The 22,248-nt window shown below is 40.2% G+C and overlaps 1 protein-coding gene across 2 annotated transcripts in view; it reads right to left on the bottom strand.

Moving 5' to 3' along the window:
* LOC131033858 (uncharacterized) overlaps positions 1-22,248 on the bottom strand; it is a 204,288-nt gene that overhangs the window by 38,182 nt on the left and 143,858 nt on the right. For both annotated transcript variants that reach the window (XM_057965151.2, XM_057965152.2), the window contains one exon: positions 13,202-13,272. In XM_057965151.2, the coding sequence (XP_057821134.1) occupies positions 13,202-13,272 (71 nt within the window). The remainder of the gene's footprint in view (positions 1-13,201; positions 13,273-22,248) is intronic.

Genomic DNA, 22,248 nt, shown 5'->3' with positions numbered 1-22,248 from the left:
TTAATGCCCAACCTATTAAATAAAGATAGAAATAAGAAAGCAGAAACGAATGAGTGGGAGGCCGCGCAGAGGGCCTTGATTCTAGAACAGCAAGTAGAACGTAGACGAAGGCTGAGGCAACTTGCCGAAGGACGACCTGCCGAAGGGTGGCCCGAAGGGAACCAAGGAGGTGTCATGGAGGGTGCAGAAGCCGAGGAAAATTTCTACTCGTCGCCAGAACACCGTAGGGTGAGAAGCCACGAAGAGTTTCTGGAGGAAACAAGGTTACGGAGGAATCTAGTCGAAGAGACCCGATATCAGTTTAGAAACTTATCCCTTATGCCACGAAGTGAGGATCACCAGAGGGAGCCAGGAGTGGGTGCGGGTGAGAACGGAGGGGAGGACAACCGTACGGTTGTAGGTGCCACACACAGCAGGCAAAGCACCGTACCTCCAATCACCCACACAGCACACACCACCAGCACCGGAGGGAGCGGCGCACAGACGCAGCCACAGCCACCTTCAGGAAGACAACCCCCATCGATGGCGAGCAAACAGAAGTTGCCTAAATTCAACGAAGATGGCAACGATGACCCCGTACGGCACTGTCGTACATGTGAGACAATATGGTCAGCCAACGGGGTAGTTGACAAAGCGGATTGGGTGGTGCAGTTCCCTGCCACCCTGAGAGGAGTAGCCATTGATTAGTACTCTGATGTGGCTAAAACAAAGGTGGGAACATGGGACGACCTACAAAAAGCTTTCAAGATGGAGTTTCGACTCCTTCGAGATGATAATGAGATCGTGGTGGAGATATTAAGCACAAAGCAGGGAAAGCACAAGACAGTGCGAACATACAGCTGACGGTTAAAGGAGTTACTGGAGAAGATGGAGAACCAGTCGACTGACGGACTAAAGAAGAGATGGTTCGTGGAAGGGTTGTGGTCATCCCTGCGGAGAAAGATGAAAATTGTACCGCCCACTTCATACGATGACGCATACAACCGCGCGATGGACTTGGAAAGTGAAGAAAAAACATCGCAGAAGAAAAGGGACAAGTCCTCCGCAGAAGAGGAGTCCTCAAGAGAAAGCAGCAGTGACGAATCATCAAGTAAGAAGGTGCAAGCTCTTCAAAAGGATATGCACCATATGTTGAAGGAATTTAAGAACATGAAAGGAAGCACGAACAAAAAACGAAGACGTGTGGTGCACTGATTGTAAGGAAGGTCACACAAAAGGCACCTGCCCGAAGAAGGCATTCTGCGAAATTTGCTAGATGTTGGGACACATCGTCAAAGAATGCCCCTACAACATGAAAACAAAAGGGAACCAGGTATTCTTTGTACAAGAGCAACCCTCACTGTCAGCAGGCTCCGCCCAGCTGCAAGCCGACGCCACTGCATCATCCGGTGGTTACAGAGGTAACCGAAGAGGAGGGAGAGGCAACAATAACAACAACAACAATCGGAGCAGAATGCAGTATGACGTTAAGGGGTGGCCAATAATTCAATGTCGGGCCTGCAACCAATGGGGGCACTTCGCTCGGGAGTGCCAGAATGCTAAAACCCCCCAGAGCCTGTGTAGATGGTGCGGCCCCAGTGATCACGATGACACAAAATGCCCTAAACAGGGGGTGAATCTCCTCAATATTGAGAAAACGGGCGAAGTATTGGCGATCACTCGCGCACAGGCGAAGAAGGCAACGTATCCCGACCCCCGCACAAAGAAGGAGAGACTGTGGGAGGCGAAGGCCGACATTGAACGGGAAATGGAGGCAGAAGGACTGAATAACACGGAGACGATGAGTCCCTCAACCTGCCTTAAAGCAGAAAAGAATATTATTGGGCAAAGTCTTGCAGATGGAGGTACCGATAAAGGTAAAAGACCTTCTAGACTCCATGCCACATTTGAGGACTGCCATCCTCAACAATGTGCTAAGTACCACACACGTACCTTCGAGTGCACCACAGGTGGAGGTTCCCATCAACCCTTCGGCTGACCCGATGTTACTAGCCTTAAACAGTGGTAGATACCCAGCTGTGGTAGAAATGGAAATCCTTGGAACCGTTCTAAAGGACACCATTGTGGATGGAGGTGCTGAGGTGAATGTACTACCAAAAGAGACATGGAAGAGGCTGGGGAAATCCACCCTGTGGCCATCCACATTTAATCCGGTAGGAGCCAACCAAAACGACATCAAGCCACTCGGCATATTGATGACCCAGCAAGTGACAATTGGTACGCAGCCCTTCCCGTTAGATTTTGTAGTTATCCCCTTGAAAAAGAAAGGCTATGACGCCATCCTGGGGAGAGTGTGGTTGATCACCGCGAGGGTGAACCATAACTGGAAGAAAAATACACTTTCCATGGAGAAGGGTGGGCGGAAATATACCATTGACCTATGGACCCAAGATGTCGACGAAGAGCTCGCCTCTTCCGACTCGAACTCAGAGGACTCTAATAAAGGGGAAGGGGGTCCCGATGAAAGCAAGGGCAAGAACGTGATGGAGCCGAATAGTGAAGGGGTGCTCGAATTGGAGGGATGTTCTAAAGATGAGGCGTGCTCACTCAACGGGCTCTTCCATTGGCAAGTGGAGGACTACGAACTTTTTCACTGCAACATGTTGCAGATAGAGGAGCCCGCCGATACGGAGGTCTTCCCTCCGGAGTACAGAGAATATAAGGAGGGGGAAGCCCGAGTGGACGAGGCACCCGCACATCAGTTCAAGAAAGACAAGCCAATTCAATTTGAAGAGTCCAAGCTAAAGGCAACAAACCTGGGAAAGGAGGAGGATCCACGGAATATATTAGTCGGGGATGACTGGGATCCCGTGTTGAAGACAACGGCCGTCAAAATATTCCTGGAGTTTAAAGACGTCTTCGCATGGACGTATAAAGACTTGAAGGTGGTACCTCCCGAACGATGCGTGCACCGCATCCCATTGGTACCCGAAGCCAGGCCTGTACGAAAGAGACCGTACCGGATGAATCGCAACTATGCAGCACGGGTGAACGATGAGATAGAAAAAATGCTGGAGGCTGGTATCATTTTTAAAGTACAAACAAGCGAATGGGTGTCGCCCATAGTCATTTCACTAAAGGAGGCAGCTAACCAAATAAGGATTTGTGTGGACTTCCGATGTCTCAATGCAGTTAGGATTAAAGACCCCTTTCCAGTCCCGTTTACGGACAGCATACTGGAGGAGGTCGCCGGCCATGAGATGTACTCGCTTTTGGATGGATTTTTCGGATATAACCAGATCTCAATCACCAAGGAAGATAAACTGAAGACCACCTTCGTGGTCGAAGATGGTGTCTATACATACAACCGGATGCCATTCGGCCTATGCAATGCGCCTGCAACATTCCAGCGAATTATACTACACATATTCGACAAAATGTCAGTAGGGAATTTTAAAGCCTTCCTTGACGACTGGTCCATCTATAGCGGGCAAGATACGCATTTGGTAGCCCTCAAGGAGTGCCTGGAGAGATGCTGAAGGACAAGGCTGGCCCTTAATCCAAAAAAATCTCAATTTATGGTACCTCAAGGAAAATTGCTTGGGCACATCGTATGCAAAGCAGGTCTGAAGACGGACCCAAACAAAATACAGGTGATCGTGGAGATGGAGCCTCCTACGGATGTCACTGGGGTAAAGTCCTTCCTGGGCCATATCGGCTACTATAGAAGGTTCATAAAAAACTTTGCACAAATATCCCACCCCTTGGACAAGCTTACTCGTAAGGGTGAGTCGTACACCTGGGGGACCCCGGAGAGTGAAGCATTCGAGGAATTGAAGACGAGGCTGGTAGCTGCTCCCATCCGGGCTTACCCCAACTGGGATAGGGAGTTCCATGTCCATGTGGATGCTTCAAACTTTGCGATCAGTGTCACACTAGCCCAAGTGGGAGATCACGGGTTGGATCATCCCGTCTATTTTGCCAGTAGACTGTTATCCAAAGCGGAGAAAAATTACAGCACAACAGAACGAGAGGCATTGGGGATGATCTATGCGGTACAAAAATTCAAACACTATCTGTTGGCGACACCGTTCACATTCTACGTGGACCATCAAGCCCTCATGTACTTGGTCAACAAGCCGATAGTTCAAGGAAGGATTAGTCGATGGCTACTCTTGCTGCAAGAGTTTATGTTCACAATAACTGTACGACCAGGCAAAAGTCATGTCATTGCTGACCAATTGTCCCGGATCAGGTCCGGAGAGCCACCAGAAGGGGTAAATGATGACTTTCCAGACGCCCACCTATTCAAGATCGCAGTACTACCACCATGGTATACTGCCATCGGGGAATATCTCTCCACCTCTGTGTTCCCCCAAGGCATGCCGCCGAGAAAGCAAAGAAAGCTTGTGTTGAGAAGCTGCACATTCCAGCTGATTAATGGTTTACTGTATAAAATGGGGCCCGACAAGGTGTTACGCTGTTGTGTGATGGAGGAAGAGGTGCCAAGCGTCTTGAGGGAAGCACATGAGGGGCCCGCAGGAGGCCATATGGGACCGAACACTACGGCAAGGAAAGTATTGCTAGCAGGCCTCTAGTAGCCCACATTGTATAATGATGCGAGAGAATGGGTAGTAGGTTGTGATACCTACCGAAGAGCGGGGAGGCCGCTGAAAAGGGATTTCATGCCCCTCAACCCTTCGCATCAACCCACCACCTAAAATAGTTTTCTACTGGTCACATCAGGGTAGCTAAGTCAACATGTTCAGGTTCTGACCATTTGATAAGAGGGAGAGGCGCATCCCCATCAAAGCGTGGCTGAGTGCACTCTTCACTTTCTTCCACTTGATATGGCACAGGGAAAAGTTTAGTGATCCTAATTAAACAAATTGGTAACCTAGACCACATCCTTTTTCCTGACAGCATACTCATCAACAAAATCTGCCCAATAGTCTTCTATATCCACCCTATGTCTAAATCTTTCTCCATTCATTGATTCAATATTGTCGTGAGGATCAAAGTTTGCCCTTGATTGGTAAAAGGTAAAAGAGTACCATTGCATCTCCAATCTAGTTGTTTCAACTGCTTGTGTTGAAGGACAAAATTCTAACATGGTTCCAATAAAGAATGTAAAAGAGATAGCAGCCATTTGTCTTATTCTCTTGAAGCTCTGATATGATTCTAACTGTCTGAAAACTTCCAACAGGACCATCTTGTTGGTTGGATAAATTGGCAATCAGTAAGGACGGCCAGTGAAACCTTGGATTCTGATATAAGTGAACTTTGGAAACTGGATAAACCAAGATTTGTACTTGCTTATTAGACTTTTTAAGTCTTTATGAGTACCTCCTTGCAATGTTCTTGTGATATACATGAGGAACACATCATTCGCCCGTTTGAAATGACTTTTCTCCTTGAGCTACAGTTGAGGATACCAATCATATGACCGGAATTCATTCTCACCACCTCCAACTGTGCCTTTGCAAACCAATCCTGAATATCTATAGGTTGCAGCCAGTAGATAAACTATGTAAGAACTCATGTAAAATGTCTTTGTCCTCTCCAAGTTCATCAACTGTTCATGAAGGTTGTCGCTGATTATGCGGGACCAACTGAATAACTTGGTTCTTGAGGTGATTCCATCCATGAAATAATACATCCATGTGTGGAATGGTGCACCTTCAAGACTGCCCATTATTCTATTCAATAGCAAGATGATATCACCATATTCTTCCTCGAAGTAAGGACGCAGTAGATGCTTTAGCACTTTCCCTCGAGGTCTTTTCTTCTCTAACCAAGACTTTTTAACATTCGCAGCACAGAGTTCAAACTGACTATCATAGACCCTCTTGGCTTGCTCCTTAGTCTTATCTGTGGCCTTACTATGACTTGGTATGCCAAATGTCTCTTGAATGGATAATTCTAAAAGATTAGCTGGGACTTTTCCATCTGGTGCAATTATCTCTCTTGATTATATGTTATAGTGCAAGGCACATTCACCTATCAGCTCAACACACTCATTGGCTGGTGGAAATCCAACTACCTGGACAATTCCATTCTGCATCATCTTGCGAGCAATAGGTGTACGAATGTGTCCACCACGTCCATACATTCGTTTCTTAAATTCCTCCAAATCAAAATGTCTGAGGTCTGTGTCAGTGATGTTCTTCAATTTGGATTTGACCTTGGATTTCAACTGTGCTCCCTTGTTGGCGAACTCCATTGGTGCTTCTTTGGTCATCCACCTGAAAAACACATGAAAACTTAATGTGATTTTCAGATTTTAATTCTGATTTTTAATCCTCTTTTCTGAAAATTTCACTTTCAGCCTGTTAAAAGGTTAAGTTTCTGCAAAAAAGCAAAACTGAAAGTGAAGGGTTTGGCCAAGAAATTGATAAAACTGGGGAAAATAAGATAGAAAGGTAAGAAAATTCAGTCAAATTGAATCTTTGAATGACTAAAATTTACCTTCTACTTTGGAAATCTGTCTTAAAATCAAAGAAAGCATTCAATTTCTTGAGCTCTAACACTTAGAAGATTTTCACTTCTTGAAAAATTTCTCTTCAAAAATTCAAAATTCACAAACTTGAGAGAAAACTTCTCTTTAATGCTCTCCAAATTCTCAACCTATGTAGTGGATTGTGAGTTGGTTGAAAATATATAGAGTCTAGGATTTTTAAACTTAGAAGTTTTATTTTTGTTTTAATCGTTCCAAAAAGGAAAGTTTTATTTCTCTCTCAAATTCATTCTTAACTAAGGAATCTTCTAGAACTTTCTTTTAATTTCCAAAGTTCTTGAACTTTTGAAAATATTTTTAAGTGTTGAAAAATAATCCTAGAAAATAATCTTAATTTTGAAAAATAATTAAAAATTTATTTCATGCTAAATTTATTTTCCAACTTGCTGGTCCGATTTCATGTGGATTTGTCAAAAATTGTCTTCTTTTAGTATGGCAAATTGATTGTCTTGATGTCTGATCAATGGGCGAATTTTCATTTCTCATCAGGCATCTTCACATATTCCATTTATACTTGGACAAGTGGAATGTCTGAGTTTGATCAACGTGTCTGGACAAGGATTTGGACAATTTTTCAATCTTGTCTTGTGGATATGTCATGCTTTAGGGTTTGTGTCTTGGAATTTACTTCAATCTTCCTGTCTTGGCATGCTTCGTGTCAATTTGTTTGTTCTTGGACTTGAAATGTCCTTGGACAATCATCCCTTAATTTGTTTTTAATCTGTTTTATGCCTTGGAAAGAGTTCGGGCAATCATCCCCTTGTGTTTGGTGGATTGGAAAAGTTTGGACAGTCATGAGCCTTATTGGCAAGCTTTGTCTCATCTTGTGTCATGTTTAGTGTCCAACCCTAGGCAGGCTTGGATCAAGTTATGCCATGTTTTATGGGACAAATTTCGTGCTTGAATGCTTTCCTCTTGGCAAGGCAGAGTTTACACATCCTTGGACAAGTTTGGATTTGTGCTTTAATTCATTGGACAAAATCTTGGCTTGAGAGGACAGAGTTGGAAGAAGTTTAGACTGTTCTTACTTTATTTCTTCTTTCCTTGCTGAGTTCATATGTCCTAAACCCTAGGTGCTCATTGGAGTCAATTAACCTTGGATTGGAGTTTATTGCTTGGACAAATTTGGATTACTTTCTTCCTCAACGAATTTGGATAACCTTTTTCCTTGAATATGGTAGGGCGGACTTTCCACATCCTTGGACAAGTTTCAACAATCTTCTCCTTGATCAAGACGAACTTAGAGATGGGAGATGTTCTTCCTTGCAAGAGAATTGGAATATGCTAGAACATATTACTTTGTCTTTGTGCTCATCGAACTTCCAACATTAAATTCGCTGTCTATGATGAACTTGGATGAGTCTTGGACATGTTTGGCGGAGTTCAAAGGTGGAGATTATATCCTTTTCCTGCCATGAACGAATTTGCTTTTATTCATGCCCATCTTCATCTCCTTGAGCTTGGCGAACCTTAAATCTGCTTGCTTTGATTGCTGTTTGTGACAGACTTAAATAATTCTATTTGGTTTTCAAACCCTTAGACATGCTTTATGGCGAATTTTGTCATCTGTGTTTGAAGTTTGATAATCTGATCAGGTTTTGTCATGCTTGGAAGCTGCTTGTTTTGCTCAACCTTAGCAAATTTTGGACAAAGGCTTATGCTGCTCTCACAATATGCAAACTTTGCTTAGCAAAAAGAGGTTTTAATGAAGTGAAACCATGTCTTATACTTGCTTGCCGGTTTCTAGAAGTTTCCATACTTCCTTTCATCTAGAAGAAACTCCTTCAATCTTAGCAAATTTTGAATGCTTTCTTTGTTCTATTTACTTCCTTCTTTGGAAGCCTTAGAAGCTTCTCCTATATGCGATTTCTAGAAAGCTTTCTGCTTTGTGCTTTATTTAGCTTTGTTTCCTCTTCAAGATATACGAACTTGGGAAGCTTTATTGATTTCCTTCTGGAAGGTGAACTTGAGATTGTCTTTCATCTTTTCAGATTTAGAAAGTTTCTAAACATGTGCGTTTTGAATCTTTCAAATGCCATGTCACTTGCTTTACTTCAAACTCCAAGCGAACCTTGATCTTTTTGCTTTCACATGCCATGTCACTGCCAACTTGGAAATCCTCAAGCCAACTTGGCTTTACTCAATGCTTTGGTCTTATCTTTAAACTTAGGCGAACTTGGAAGGTTCTTATGCTTTTCCAACTTTGGCGACCTTGGATGATGTCCAAGGCAAGTGCTTTGATATGTCTAGGCGGACTTGAATGAGTCCTTGCCATGTGCTCATGTTGTGTTGCCTTGGACAAAACTTGGACAATCATCTTCCTACCTCTCTTCACACTTCCATGCCTTAATTTATTTTCAACTTGATTTTGCTTGATTAACCCCCTGTAGGAGTTTGACTAGCTCTTGCCAAGAGTTAATTAACCTTCCGTAGGAGTTTACTGTCTATCGGACAATTTTGCTTGATCATAAGGCGGACCTGACTGAGTCTTGGACAACTTTCCTATGCCTTGGCGAACCTTGATCCTGCCTAAACATCTTCCATGCTTGACATTCCTAGGCGGACTTGACTAACCATCTGCCATTTTTACTTCTTCAACTTAGGCAAATATTTTCAACGTGCCATTTCCCACTGTTACCCTCAGCAGTTCATCTAGAATGAAACCCTAATTAGGGTTTCCACTTTGCTTATTGCAATTGGAGACCTAATTTTCGAAATCTAAGAACATGGGCACTGATAATATGGCTGATCTTCTGGAACAAAACCCTAATTAGGTTTTGCATTTTGTTTTCTACCCTTAAAAGACATAATTTTTCAATTCTGAGAACATGGGTAGTAATAATTTGGCATGGAAATCAAAACCCTAATCTCGGAAAAAAGGAAAAAAAAACAAACCCTTGCTTTTTACACTTTAAGGCAAAATTTCTTGAATCCGATGACATGGGCAGAGATGAAATGACCTGAGGAACAAAACCCATATGCCACTTTCAAAAAAGCAAAAAAAAAACAAAAAAAAGCAAAAATTTCTAAAAATAGAAAGTTGTCAGCAATGACCCAAAGCAATTGTGATCCTTGTCCTTTAGACCTTCTAAGCACTTTGACAATGCTCATACATGATTTTGAGCATGATTTCTCAATTTGGCTCGGGATGACCTCAAACTCTAACTCAAAAATAGGCTTATGAAACTGCAAAGCTAGGACAAAACCCTAAAAAGCAAGAAACTGGGGGTCCCCATCTACAATGGGGCGATCTATGAATTAGGTCACAATAGGACCTTAAACAAAAACTAATAGAAACCTAGATTGCTAAAACAAAGCTAAATCCTTACTACTCCAATGAAACCATCTATTAATGGAAGGCCCCACTCGCTTTTAAATTTGGGAACAAAGCATCATTTTACATTGATCCATCACTTTATAAGAAAAAGATTTCTTCCTATTGACCACTAACAACACTTCTAAATTCTTATCCAAAGATTCTTCCTCTGAAACTCCATAAGTTAACTGAGATTCCCCACCAAGGAAAAACTGCAGTCTTTTAGGAGGATTTACATCAAACACTGAAGCAGTCTAGAAAGATTCATCAGCAATGGTGCCTAAGATAATGCCAAGACCATTCTCATGGCTTGCAGCAACTTTGGGAACACTTCAATGGTTTGTGATACACCAAGGCATCTGCTAGAGGCCCTTGGAACACAAAGGCTACTCATCTATCTCCAACAATTGTTGCAAATGCTCCAACAGTGGCACAGAGTACTCTGCATGGGCTCAGAACTCTTGTAGTAATCATACTCCATGCAAACACTACAATTTCTACAATGGCTTCAGTACAGTCTACTCCACTTCTAGGACAAACTGCAAAATTCTAAATCATAGAAATTCTTACTACATCATTCTGAGCATCACGTTGTATACTCCATATAGTGTGGTCAACATGTCAACCTAGGTGGCATTCTTGAGGCTCACTATCCCAAGTCATCTGTCAGCTCATCAAGCATCTATCAAAAAATGCTTACATTCCACAACCATCAAGAGATGATAATTCAACTTCCTAGGGACTTTTGGTCTCCATGACTTGAATCTATGTAATTTATATATACACATCTTTGTAACATAGTTTAGAGTCTAGACAATCAATAGGAGATAGAAGATAACATCAATACATCCTTCTCAAGAATATGCCATGTACAAATTGAACAACTGAATAATATATTTACTGTTTCAATTCAATATCTATCTCTAGTTTTACATAATTGATAATAAGCTTCAGCATACACCATAAAATCATCTAGATCCTCTTCTACTATTATTCACCCTCAGTATTTTCTCCTTCTGCACAGTTATCTTCTTCCATTTTACAAATTTTAAAACAAACTAAAAATGCTCTATTTTGCAACCACTTTTGTATCAAGCTATTGTAATCAGCACTCACTTCCACACTTCTCTGACTTTTGCTATGCAGTCTTAATCTTTATTTTGGTGCTTCACCTCACTCTCCTCTGCACCTCCTCACATTCAACACAGTCTTCCTTAAACTGTTGTTGCATCTTTTAATTCTTACGCACTCCCCTCTCTCTTTCTCTATGCAGCCCACATATTCTAATCCCTTGGGTCAATCCTCAGCCTCTTTCTCGGCTGCAACCCCTTTCTTCTTTCTCACGCCAACAATGCCCTTCTTATATCGTACTTTTAATTCTGCTATTGTTCCATCCATTCACATTCCTCTATCTCTAACGATATCATTACCAATTCATTTCTTAGCTGAGCTTAGTCTGCCATTCAAAAGATTTGTCATTGACCTGCTCCTCTAGCATTTTCTTTTCCAACACTTTGCTTTTGCCACATCTCTGAAGTCTGCAATTTCTTGTTTTTGGTCTTCCCTGTTCCGTGCAATCAATCCACATTGACCTTTCATACTCTCCCATTGCTGCTCTTATCAACCCTTCACATTCTGCTTCCTGCGATTTTGTTGGTGATATTTCAGTCCATCAAATGGACATTAGATATTACTTTTTCATGTGTATTTACCTTGTGAATTTGCTTGTCCATTGATAGTTGAAAACTATCAAGTTTCAAGGTTTATAAAGAACCCATGCCCTTTTATTTTATTAGTTATGAATGAAAGTATGATGAGATGCTTTTGATGCAACAAATCCATTTTGTGCATATCCTGCAATCTTTGCAATCTGTGAGATCACATTTCATTGAGGCATTATGTAATTCACAGACCCTGTCTATGCTTCGACATTTTGCATATATGTCCACCAGGGTAGTCACAACTACATCTTCTGACTAAATTCTTTATGAAGGATGTCCATAATTGGTTCCAAAGCTCCACTTTAAGTAAGTAGCACCCAAGCCTACAAATGCCTCATCCTCAATGGTGCACATTGCAGCACCATGACCAATTGCAACTTTACTGCCAATGATTGTGGGAAGAACCTTTCCACCAAGATTTGATTTCATAACATGCGCAAGAGTGTTGTCTTATATATTTGTACCAGAACCAACTGTTTACTATTCGCATCTCCTCTAAGAATGCTTCCATACCACACTAATGATCCTGGGCCCACTTTCACATTTCTGATAACAGCTGCAGATGGAGCAACAAAAACATCTTTGTGCAGAACTGGAGACTTTTTTTAAGATGTTCATCAGCGTCCTGTGCCTTGATAATTGTTCTTGGATGACGTGAATATCACAGAGCTACTGTACAAAACAAAATAGAGAGAGATACCAAATTGAAACCACCAAACCAAACCAAACCTGAAATGTTTTTGGGTGGTGCCGATTGCCGATTCCCCTGCATGCTCCTGCACCAAAAATCCATTGACTAACCATTTAGGGCATACACTATTGACTTGAATCTCTGTGTCAGCTTCTCTTCTCCTGTGATGATGATAGTTATTAACCATAGCCTCCAGATTCTCAGCATCCTAGAATTGTTACAGTGTGCCTGAAGAGAAGCATCCTCCACTAATTTGATAGGCTTAACTATGTTGATGCCAACCATATCTTAGTTGATGTGAGCTTGTTGTTGACAACCAAAAAAGTTGCAATCAGCTTTAAAACTTGTGTGTCCTGTATTGTTGTTTTTCCACAAGTTTACAGTAACTCGGGTGCCCAGAGAAAACAAACAAAGGAAACTTAACTTGAAGTGAATCGCCATGCACAAACCACAGATTGCAGCCAACACCGCTACCCCTCCAACTTTAACATATTAATGACAGTATTACCATTCTGCTTCTCTGGAATACACCCAATGTGCATAAAACTGCTGTTATCTCAAAATATTCACATTTGTGAATCCATTAAAAATAAAATATAGAAACATAATAAATGATGGTATAGAAAAATGAAAAGAAACATGAACGATTGGAGAGCAAGAGTCAGCAGATCACAAAACTTAAGCTCTTTATGAAAAACGGCTCTGGAAGACTGTTATTCAATCTTAAATCTGGGAATAATCATTATGAATTACATTATAGAACCATTTAGACACATTATAAAAGTATATTGAGAAAAAAAAAACATTGCAATTATACAAGCATAAAAGCCAAATAAGAAATTTAAAAAAAAAAATTAAAAAAGTAAATCTAAAAATTTGTGAAAGCAAATGATTAACCTTATTACTGGAAACATATGCAGGTTTGGCACATATACATCAGCATTGACTAATCAAACTACAAAGATTTCATGGCACATTCACAACAAAAATGAAGTTGCTAGTGTTAAACATCTTACTTCTCCAAAAACAGAAAATTTTTCCTGAATCACACTTTGGAACTTATCCTCAGCTTCTTCCTCGGTCATCTCTGTAAAAGGAAAAGCACTCGTTAAATTTTATCCACAAGTATACATCTTCTTTGAAAAAGAAATAAAGAAAAAATAAATAACATAGGTTCACAAAAATGTAAATATGCTTGGGCAAAACGAATAAAAAAAAAGCTGCAATTGTTTTCAAGCAAATATTCCAAAACATGTAGTGTATAAATAATTTCATAAAATATATCAATACAGCAAAACAAAAGTTGATAATTGAAGTTGATTAAGGTTGACAAAATTGTTCAAAAAAAGCGCTGCTCCAAGTTTGAGGGATAGAGGGATGGATTTCAGGAACAGCAATTTTTTGGGGGAATTTGGGGCAAATGAGGGGACAGCTATTGAGATAATATATAAAAAATTAGAATTTTAATGTTAAATCCAAATAAATTGAATTACCTAATTTTGGCTTAGACAAACTACAATAATCTTAAATTTTAAAAACACTTAAGTGACTAATTTTTGTGCTTAAGGGCCCCAAATCAAGGTCCAATCTGCAACTGGTTCACGATCCAGTTTGGGCTGGCCAAGAAGTAATCCCAGGAGCACCTTTTCATATGTGGGTCCATCTTGGATGAACCTAGGCAAACCCAAGAACAATCTGGACATTTTTTTCAGAAACCAAATACGTTTTTAACCATTTTTGGCATCTGACTTTGAACATAATTAACAAAACAAATCGCTAACACGGTGATTTTTGAAGCATTTGAAAGACTAAAACAAACCAGTTTTACCTCACTATGAATTCAAAACATAAAAAATCATTTATTCTCGCTGAACTTCCAGTCATGCTTGCTATTGCAAAAATAGAGTTGAAGATTGATTAGTGAAGGTTCCGAAATGGTTGCTTTGCTACTCCTAAGTGCAAGCAAGAGCCCAATTGCTGCCAAGGAGATAATAGAGGAAGATGCAAAGGATGCTATTATTTTCCTACATTTTTGTTTTGCAAAAGATCTCTCTTGTTTTGTTTTCATTATATGATTAATTTGTGGCATATGCTTGAAAAAATTAAAAGAGATAGGTTATGTACTAAATAGCTGATTCAGGTACGGGTATATACATACATATACATATTTTCATATATATATATATATACATACTATGTTACAGGGTTCGCCGAATTTCGGCCATGAGGTTTCAAATTCGGCGAACTTCAAAATACCATAAACAAGTCGTTGAAATTTGCCTAATATTCGTACGGATTGTGGCATCGTTTTTTAAAATATCGTTTTTAGAATTTTTTCTGCGTTTTTGTGTTCCCTGCGAGAAGAAGGTTTTTCCGCTTTTTATTTTGCTGCAAATCACATTTGTTTATCTTAAATACGGGCGGGAAGGACTACCCACGGACAAAGGTATCAGAAGATAAGGCGCCAAATGGTCTATCGAGCAAAGGAATCGTGAGTGCCGAGTGCCATGGCATCGAACAACGGATTCACAGAGTGTCGTACCTGGAGAAAAAATGGATTCACTTCAAACTACGTTTTATCTATTCAACGAATTAGATTTGTAGTTCCGTTTATATTAGTTTTGTTATTTTTTTTAATATGTTACTAATATTATTTATTTACATTGTGTTTTAATATATTTAGATAATATTATTTTATATGTTACATATTATTTTTATTTATATATAGTACTTAGTAGATATGATATTATTATTAAAACATATCTTTAAATAAAATTACATATTTATATTGTTAAAAATATATTATTTATATATTTTTAATATTATTTACATATATATATATATATATATATATAAACTGGTAACTGCATTTGAGGAAAATAAAAAAAATTCGTATCAATTTACGGCAAGTTAGCTATTTTTCCATGCTAAACTATTTTGATAATTTTGTAGATATAGTATTTATATTTTAAAAAAATCAAATCTATATAAGGCCAATTCAATCACGAAAAAAAATTTCGAACTTTTTGCCCTTGCCAAACATCTTCCGAATTTTATGGTTGTTGAACATGAACTTGAACTCGAACCTTGTGACTTAGTATACATATATACATACACATACATACATACATACATACATATACATGTATGTGTTGGACAGGATTGTCATTGATGTCAAAGCTATTATGGAAGGAATTCATTGTCTAAGTTTAATGTTGAAGGTCATCAATAGAAAGGTGACAAACATATAAGAAGACATTGATTACAAGTTTGCCTAAAGAGTCTAATCATAAACGAGAAGAGTAGACTGGATAAGGTACGGAGTTATCAAAGAGAAGTTGATCATATAATTAAGAGTAAAACAGTGACTTACGTGATTAAGACAATGACTTTGTTGACTTCCTTTATGGCAAGGACTTTACCAAGACAACCAATACTTAGCGATTATAAGTCTTGATCTAATATTTGAAAGATAGCTGATGTAATGTCCCCTTCCTAGGTGACAAGCAGTTGAGCAGGGATTGGTCTATCATCAAGGTCCCATAGCTCAGCAGAGTGGTTTCGGGGACCCAACCGAGGGTTGTGGAGCTCAGCAAGGAGCTTTACGAGCCTTTCAGTTTGGAGTTTTGCGGTGAAACCATGATTAAAATTGAAATATTAAAGTTGGGCTTATGTGAATAGTAACAAAGAAACATACGAGGAATAGTAAAAAGTGCCCCTCCTCCTAGTAACTTAAGTTGTTTTTTAAAAGGAGGCCATGTTCACAATCAAAAATTAGACCCTCAAGGATATTTTATGATTTTAAGGCCAAATAGTAACCCCAAAATTGATAAAAAGGCATTTTGCCTATCGTTTGGATTCATTCTTATGCTTCCAATTTTCAGATCAGTAGCTTGGAGCTTCCAGAAACACAAACTTCTGGAAGAATTTGGAGATTTGGATGAAAACTCATCTCCTAGTGACAGGTTTCATCAGTATCCAGCTTCATTGTGCAGTTGGCAGCCTTCAATGGGGTTTTGAGTGCAGATTTATCAATTTGAGATCAGATTTTCTTCAATTAATTGCAGGGCAGACCTTCTAGAGGTCAATACCACTCATTTGCAGCTTATTCTCAGCCAACGGCTCCATTTCGGAAATAAGGGTATCAAACTGTTGGTGTAAATAATTATTCATCATGGATATTATTACACTTACTTAAGTTTACTTAGGATAATGCATTTCATAGTAGTTTGGATATGAGACACTTGGGTGTTTGTGCCACATTGGGATAGTGTGTGTAGGAGAAATTCCACCTCTTATGGTGTTGATCTTGTTATTACACTATCATATCCACTTATTGTGGAGTGATAATTTCACCTTCGGTGGGTGATCCACCTCATGTGGAATATTATATTATTTCTTCTACCTACCCACACCTATTTCCTACCTACCCTTGTTTCTTATTGAGCCACATGTCATGTTTGTGTGCTCATACATATCCCTAGCCTTGCCTATATAAGCAGGCTCATCTACATGGTATGAAACAACAAGTTGTTGATCATTTTCTATTGATGAGAATACAGTTTATTCTTGTCCCATATTATGTCTCTATCTTGTACATTTCAATGACTTCTTGATCTTGGCAAAATCCAACACAAACCCTAGGGTGTATTTGGAATTGTAGCTAATATTAGAGCTGATTTCTAATATTCTATCTGCTGGAAATTTGTATCAAACCTTTATGCTCAGTTAAAGGTATTTACATCAGTCTTTTTAAGTGAAAGAAAGTTATCTTAATTGCCTTCTTAATGTGTTATGCATTATTCTATATTGTATCAGCTATTTCTTTCACTTAGCATTCAAAGCATTGTTCAAAAACTCTAAAAAACCCAAACAAAACAAAGAAATCAGTCAAACCCCCACTTAATATACGTTGGCCAAAGACTTTATCAGCAAAACTGTTGAAACATGGACCACCTAGGACTTGAACCTAGGACCTTCCATACGCTGCTGGAGTGCTCTACCACTGAGCTACTAGCCCCTCTTGGACCAGTCCATCGTCGGTCCGGGTGTGGCTTATTTTCAACACCAACACCCCCCTTAAGCCACACCTATCGTGTGCTTGGGGCTCCTAGCCTGGACCTGGCTCTGATACCATGTTGAGACATGGACCAGCTAGGACTCAAACCTAGGACCTTCCATACGTTGCTGGAGTGCTCTACCACTGAGCTACTGGCCCCTCTTGGACCAGTCCATCGTCGGTCCGGGTGTTGCTTATTTCCAACACCAACGCCTCCCCTTAAGCTACACCTCTCGTGTGCTTGGGGCTCCTAGCCTGGACCTGGCTCTGATACCATGTTGAGACATGGACCAGCTAGGACTCGAACCTAGGACCTTCCATACACTATTGGAGTGCTCTACCACTAAGCTACTAGCCCCTCTTGGACCAGTCCATTGTCGGTCTGGGTGTGGCTTATTTCCAACACCAACAAAAACAAACAGTTGGTTTGGATCAAATTTGGTTAGAATTGGATTGGGATCTTTCAGCTGATTACCATTATTAAAGTAGCAACTTCAAACTATGAATCAAGATATTACTATCAATAATTTTATCAAAGGAAATCGAGCATTATATATAAAGTTGGTCTTGACTTATTTGACAGGGTGGATAAGGAAAGAACATTGATTTGTTTGATTAAAGGGTGGCAAACTTATAAAGAATAACGACTTTGTAAATATTAAAGTCAACAGCAATTATTTTTAACCTAACACATGACAGCAATCTGTTTTAGAGTACAACTACAAATATCTGTGTATAACTGCAGCGAACTTGTGAGAACAATCAAGGAACGACTATTAAGAGAAGAGATTCATATGAAGAACTAAGACCGATATAATATAAAGACAGGACCAAGTTTTTAATAAAGCGACTTCATGGTTGAGTATATGTCAGAGTTGAGATGTTGATCAGACTGTATTATGGCAGCAAACAGACCAAAGAGCAATGAAGAGAAATGAATGCTACAGCAGATAGAAGAATGTCGACAAAGGATTACTCTAAGATTTGCAAACTTACATCTTCAGAATTCCAAACCGATATAAATGAAAGGCAGCGATAAAGAAAGTAATGGAGCAATCAAACGATTAGTCACTTTAACTAATCAATAGACAAGTCAACGTTTTGTGAAGAGTAGCGATTGATTAAGACAAGTCAAGGCATCAATTTCCAAAGGGTGCAATTAACTATTAATAATAAATTAGATCATCATGAACCGACTCTTCCTCTATCCGCCACCTTGTGGTAACTAAAGGAAATCTTTAACATTACGAATTTGTTTGCAGAGATTGCCTTCTTTGGAGAAGGCACATATAACCATACGTATTTGCAAAGGGACATGACTCATTCGATTGAAGAATAATGTCTATTGAGGATATCGCCTCTCTTGAGGCAGAAATAAAATCCAAATCAGAAAGAGAGTTGTGTTGGGATATAGAGAAAAATGTTGTGCATTAAGAGCAGATTCTTTTGATCTGATTTATATTAGACTTAAAGGTGATAAAGGAGACTCCGTTACAACAAATGATGAAGAGAGTATTATAACGAACCTATGGACAATTCACAGCAGATTTGAAGGAATTGGAGCAGACTCTAAAGGAGATTATCATGCTTATTTTGTGAGAGATTTGAGGAAGGCATTGTGGCAGATTAGTGATCAGTAATAGAATATTAAAATAATGTTAATTTTAGTATTAATGCTCAATAGTGTATATTCTATTTTAGTTAGATCGTCTTCGATCTTCTCAGCAGTTTCTTATTAGAAACTTGCTATTCTTGTAAATATCCTTGTATTATTTATGAGCGTCTTACTCATTCTGTTAATAGATCGATTCTTTGAAATCCATATGCCTTTGCATCTGTACTATGGTATCAGAGCTATAGGAGAAATTTTTTCGAAAATTTTTTAATTCTAGTTTCCACTTAGTGGAAATTTCGAAATTATTTCTGGTTTTTTCAAAAAATCCATCTAGGATTTTTCGGTTGCCTAGCTCCTGTGAAATATCTTGGGTTTGTACAGTCGCGTTTTGTTTTTCGCGACCTGTGTTCGGCGGTGGTCGTGTTGGTGCGCGACCTGGAGAGCCGTCGCAACCTGTGTTCAGCGATGTTCGTGCTGGTGCGCGATCTGCAGCGTCGTCGTGGTGCTTCGCCTGTCCGCCACCTCCGTGCGACCTGCAACCCTCTACAACGCGCGACCTGCACCTTCGGCGACGCCATTTATTTTCTGTGAAATCCATGGCTCCCACGACCTTCTGCAATTTTCGATTAAGGTGTTAACCTTCCAGTTTTTTATCGAAAATCAATTTTTCTTGCAGATTCTTGGTGGGTTTTTCGAACACCAATCTGGGTAGTTTGTCGTTTTTTCTGGGTGTCTCGATTTTCGTGCCTCGATTTTCGAGACCGCGGATCCAGATTCTGACATCAGATTCCTTCTGGGTTTTTCACACGAATTTGTGGGTTGTCTTTGGATTTTTCTGGGTCAACCGGGAATTTTTTTGGGAAACGTGCAAATGGCTTCTTTAACCAACCTGATGTTAGAAGGCAGTCAACGCTTTAATGGCAACAATTACAACATCTGGAAACAGCGTATGTTGACCATTTTTGAATATAAGCATCTTGACCAGCTTGTTTTGGGAAAAGAGCTCAGTCCTGGTACAACTGGTGTAGATCAAGATAAGTTTGATGAACGCAATCGGAAGGCAGTTATGCTTCTCAAACTCTCAGTGACTGATGATCAGTTACCGCAGATTCCTTTCGACAAGACAGCTTCTGACATCTGGAAGCATCTGAAGGAATTGCATGAGACATCCGACAAGGGCCGAGCATTCTTTCTAAAGAATCAGCTGTTCTCCATTATGATGGACGAACGTATGTCCTTAGAGGAACACCTCACAAGGATTAAGGACATTCGAGATCAGCTCGAAGCTATTGGTCGGACTATGGAGGAAGAAGACATGGTAGTAATCACTCTGAAAAGTCTTCCGAAATCGTATGAACACTTCATTGAGACCCTCAATATTACTTCCACTAATGTTGATCTGAAGTTTTCAGAATTGTGCACCAAACTTCTACAGCAGGATCGCTGGAAACAACAATTTGGTAGTGGTACTACATCAGCCTCCTCGGAAAATGCTTTCACAGCCCAATCCTTTCACAAGGATAAAGGCAAATTTCAGTCCTCTCAGTCTTCTCAGCAGAAAGGCTCTTCTCAGACACAGGATGGAGCTAAGAAGAAGAATGTGCAGTGCAATTACTGTCACAAGTACGGCCATATGAAGAAAGATTGCCGTCAGAGGCTCGCTTCTGAAAAAAAGAAGCAGGGAGGGTCACACCAGAAGGCGCATGTTGTTGAACATTCCAAGCAGAAGGAGTCTGCCTTTTATGCCTTTATGGCTAAGAGGTCTTCAGATCATGCCAGGTCTTCTGCTTGGTACATCGACTCTGGTGCATCACGTCACTTTTCTCAATGGCGTGACTGGTTTACAAACTTCTCACCTTTCAGTGATTCCGTTGTATTTGGCGGAGGTGAGGAGTATACAGTTGTTGGCAGAGGCACTGTTTAGATACAGTCTGGTGGCAGGACTCTCCTTTTTCTGAATGTGTACTATGTTCCTGGAATGGAACTTAATTTGCTCTCTGTCAACCAGATTATGAGGAATTCTCCTCAGCTAGATGTGGTGTTTAGTGCTCACAAGTGTTCCATCATTGATTGAGAGACTCGTCTTACTGTTGCTGTTGGTCTAGAGGATCATGGCCTATATAGGCTTCTTGACACTGGTGATTCTCCTAAAGTGGCTCTAGCAGCTCGTGTTTCTCCTCTCAGCACTTTGTGGCATCAGAGATATGGACATCTCAACATTTAGTATCTCTCTCAGCTATCTCGGGAGGGACTTGTTTCAGGGTTACCTGATATTCAGACTCAGCATCTTGGAGTATGTGGCGCCTGTCAAGCTGGCAAACAGCATCGGACTTCATTCACACATGGAAAGTCTTGGCGCGCATCTAAGGTACTTCAATTACTTCATGCTGATATTTGTGGTCCTATGAATACATCTTCTGTTACTGGTTGCAAATATTTTTTGCTTATTGTAGATGATTTTAGTAGAAAGATGTGGGTGTACTTTCTTAAACATAAATCAGATGTATTTAGTATCTTTCAGAAGTTTAAGTCCTTTGTTGAAAAAGAGTTTGGACGTAGTATCATTACTCTTAGGACAGATAACGGGGGGGAATTTTGTTCTGCTGCATTCTCCAACTTCTGTGATACCCATGGCATCAAACGCCAATTGACTACACCCTACACTCCTCAGCAAAACAGTGTTGTCGAGCGTCGCAATCGTACGGTTGTTGAGATGGCTCACTCTATGTTACAGCACAGGAGTGTTCCGAATAAGTATTGGGCTGAAGCAGTGTTTACTGCTGTCTACCTTCTTAACCGTTCCCCTACTCAGGCTGTTAAGGGGAAGACTCCAGAAGAGATTTGGTCTAGTCGGAAGCCTAAGATCAGCCACCTGAAGGTTTTTGGCTCTGTTGCCTATGTTTGGATTCCAGATGCTAAGCGCTCCAAGTTGGATTCCAAAAGTCAGAAACTCATGATGACAAGATACAGTGATCACCATAAGGCCTACAGACTGATAGATATAGACACTGAACGTCTTATCTTCAGTCATGATGTTGTATTTGATGAAGACAAAGGATTCTTTCCATCCCCTTCTTCTGAGCAGAGTTCTGAGGATCAGCCTCACAGTGTTCTTATTCCATTAGGTTCGCCTGATGGGAGGGATGATGCAAAATCTATTTTCGATGATGCACTACCTGAGTTCCCTCCGGAGAACAATCCTCCTCCTGCTCCTGATCCTGAGCCTCTTCCAGCTCCTCCAGATGTTTGCACTTCTACTCTCCGGCCTAAATGGTGGGCCAAGACCATTGGTGATCTCAGGGATACTGAGCTCATTGAGGGTAGAACCTCCCGTAATAAGAGCAAACAGCAGCATACAGTCAATTTTGCTCTCATGGCTAACATACACA

This window comes from Cryptomeria japonica, chromosome 2, assembly GCF_030272615.1.
Source record: "Cryptomeria japonica chromosome 2, Sugi_1.0, whole genome shotgun sequence".
In the NCBI taxonomy this organism is placed as follows: domain Eukaryota; kingdom Viridiplantae; phylum Streptophyta; class Pinopsida; order Cupressales; family Cupressaceae; genus Cryptomeria; species Cryptomeria japonica.
This window is presented reverse-complemented; position numbering and strand designations above follow the sequence as displayed.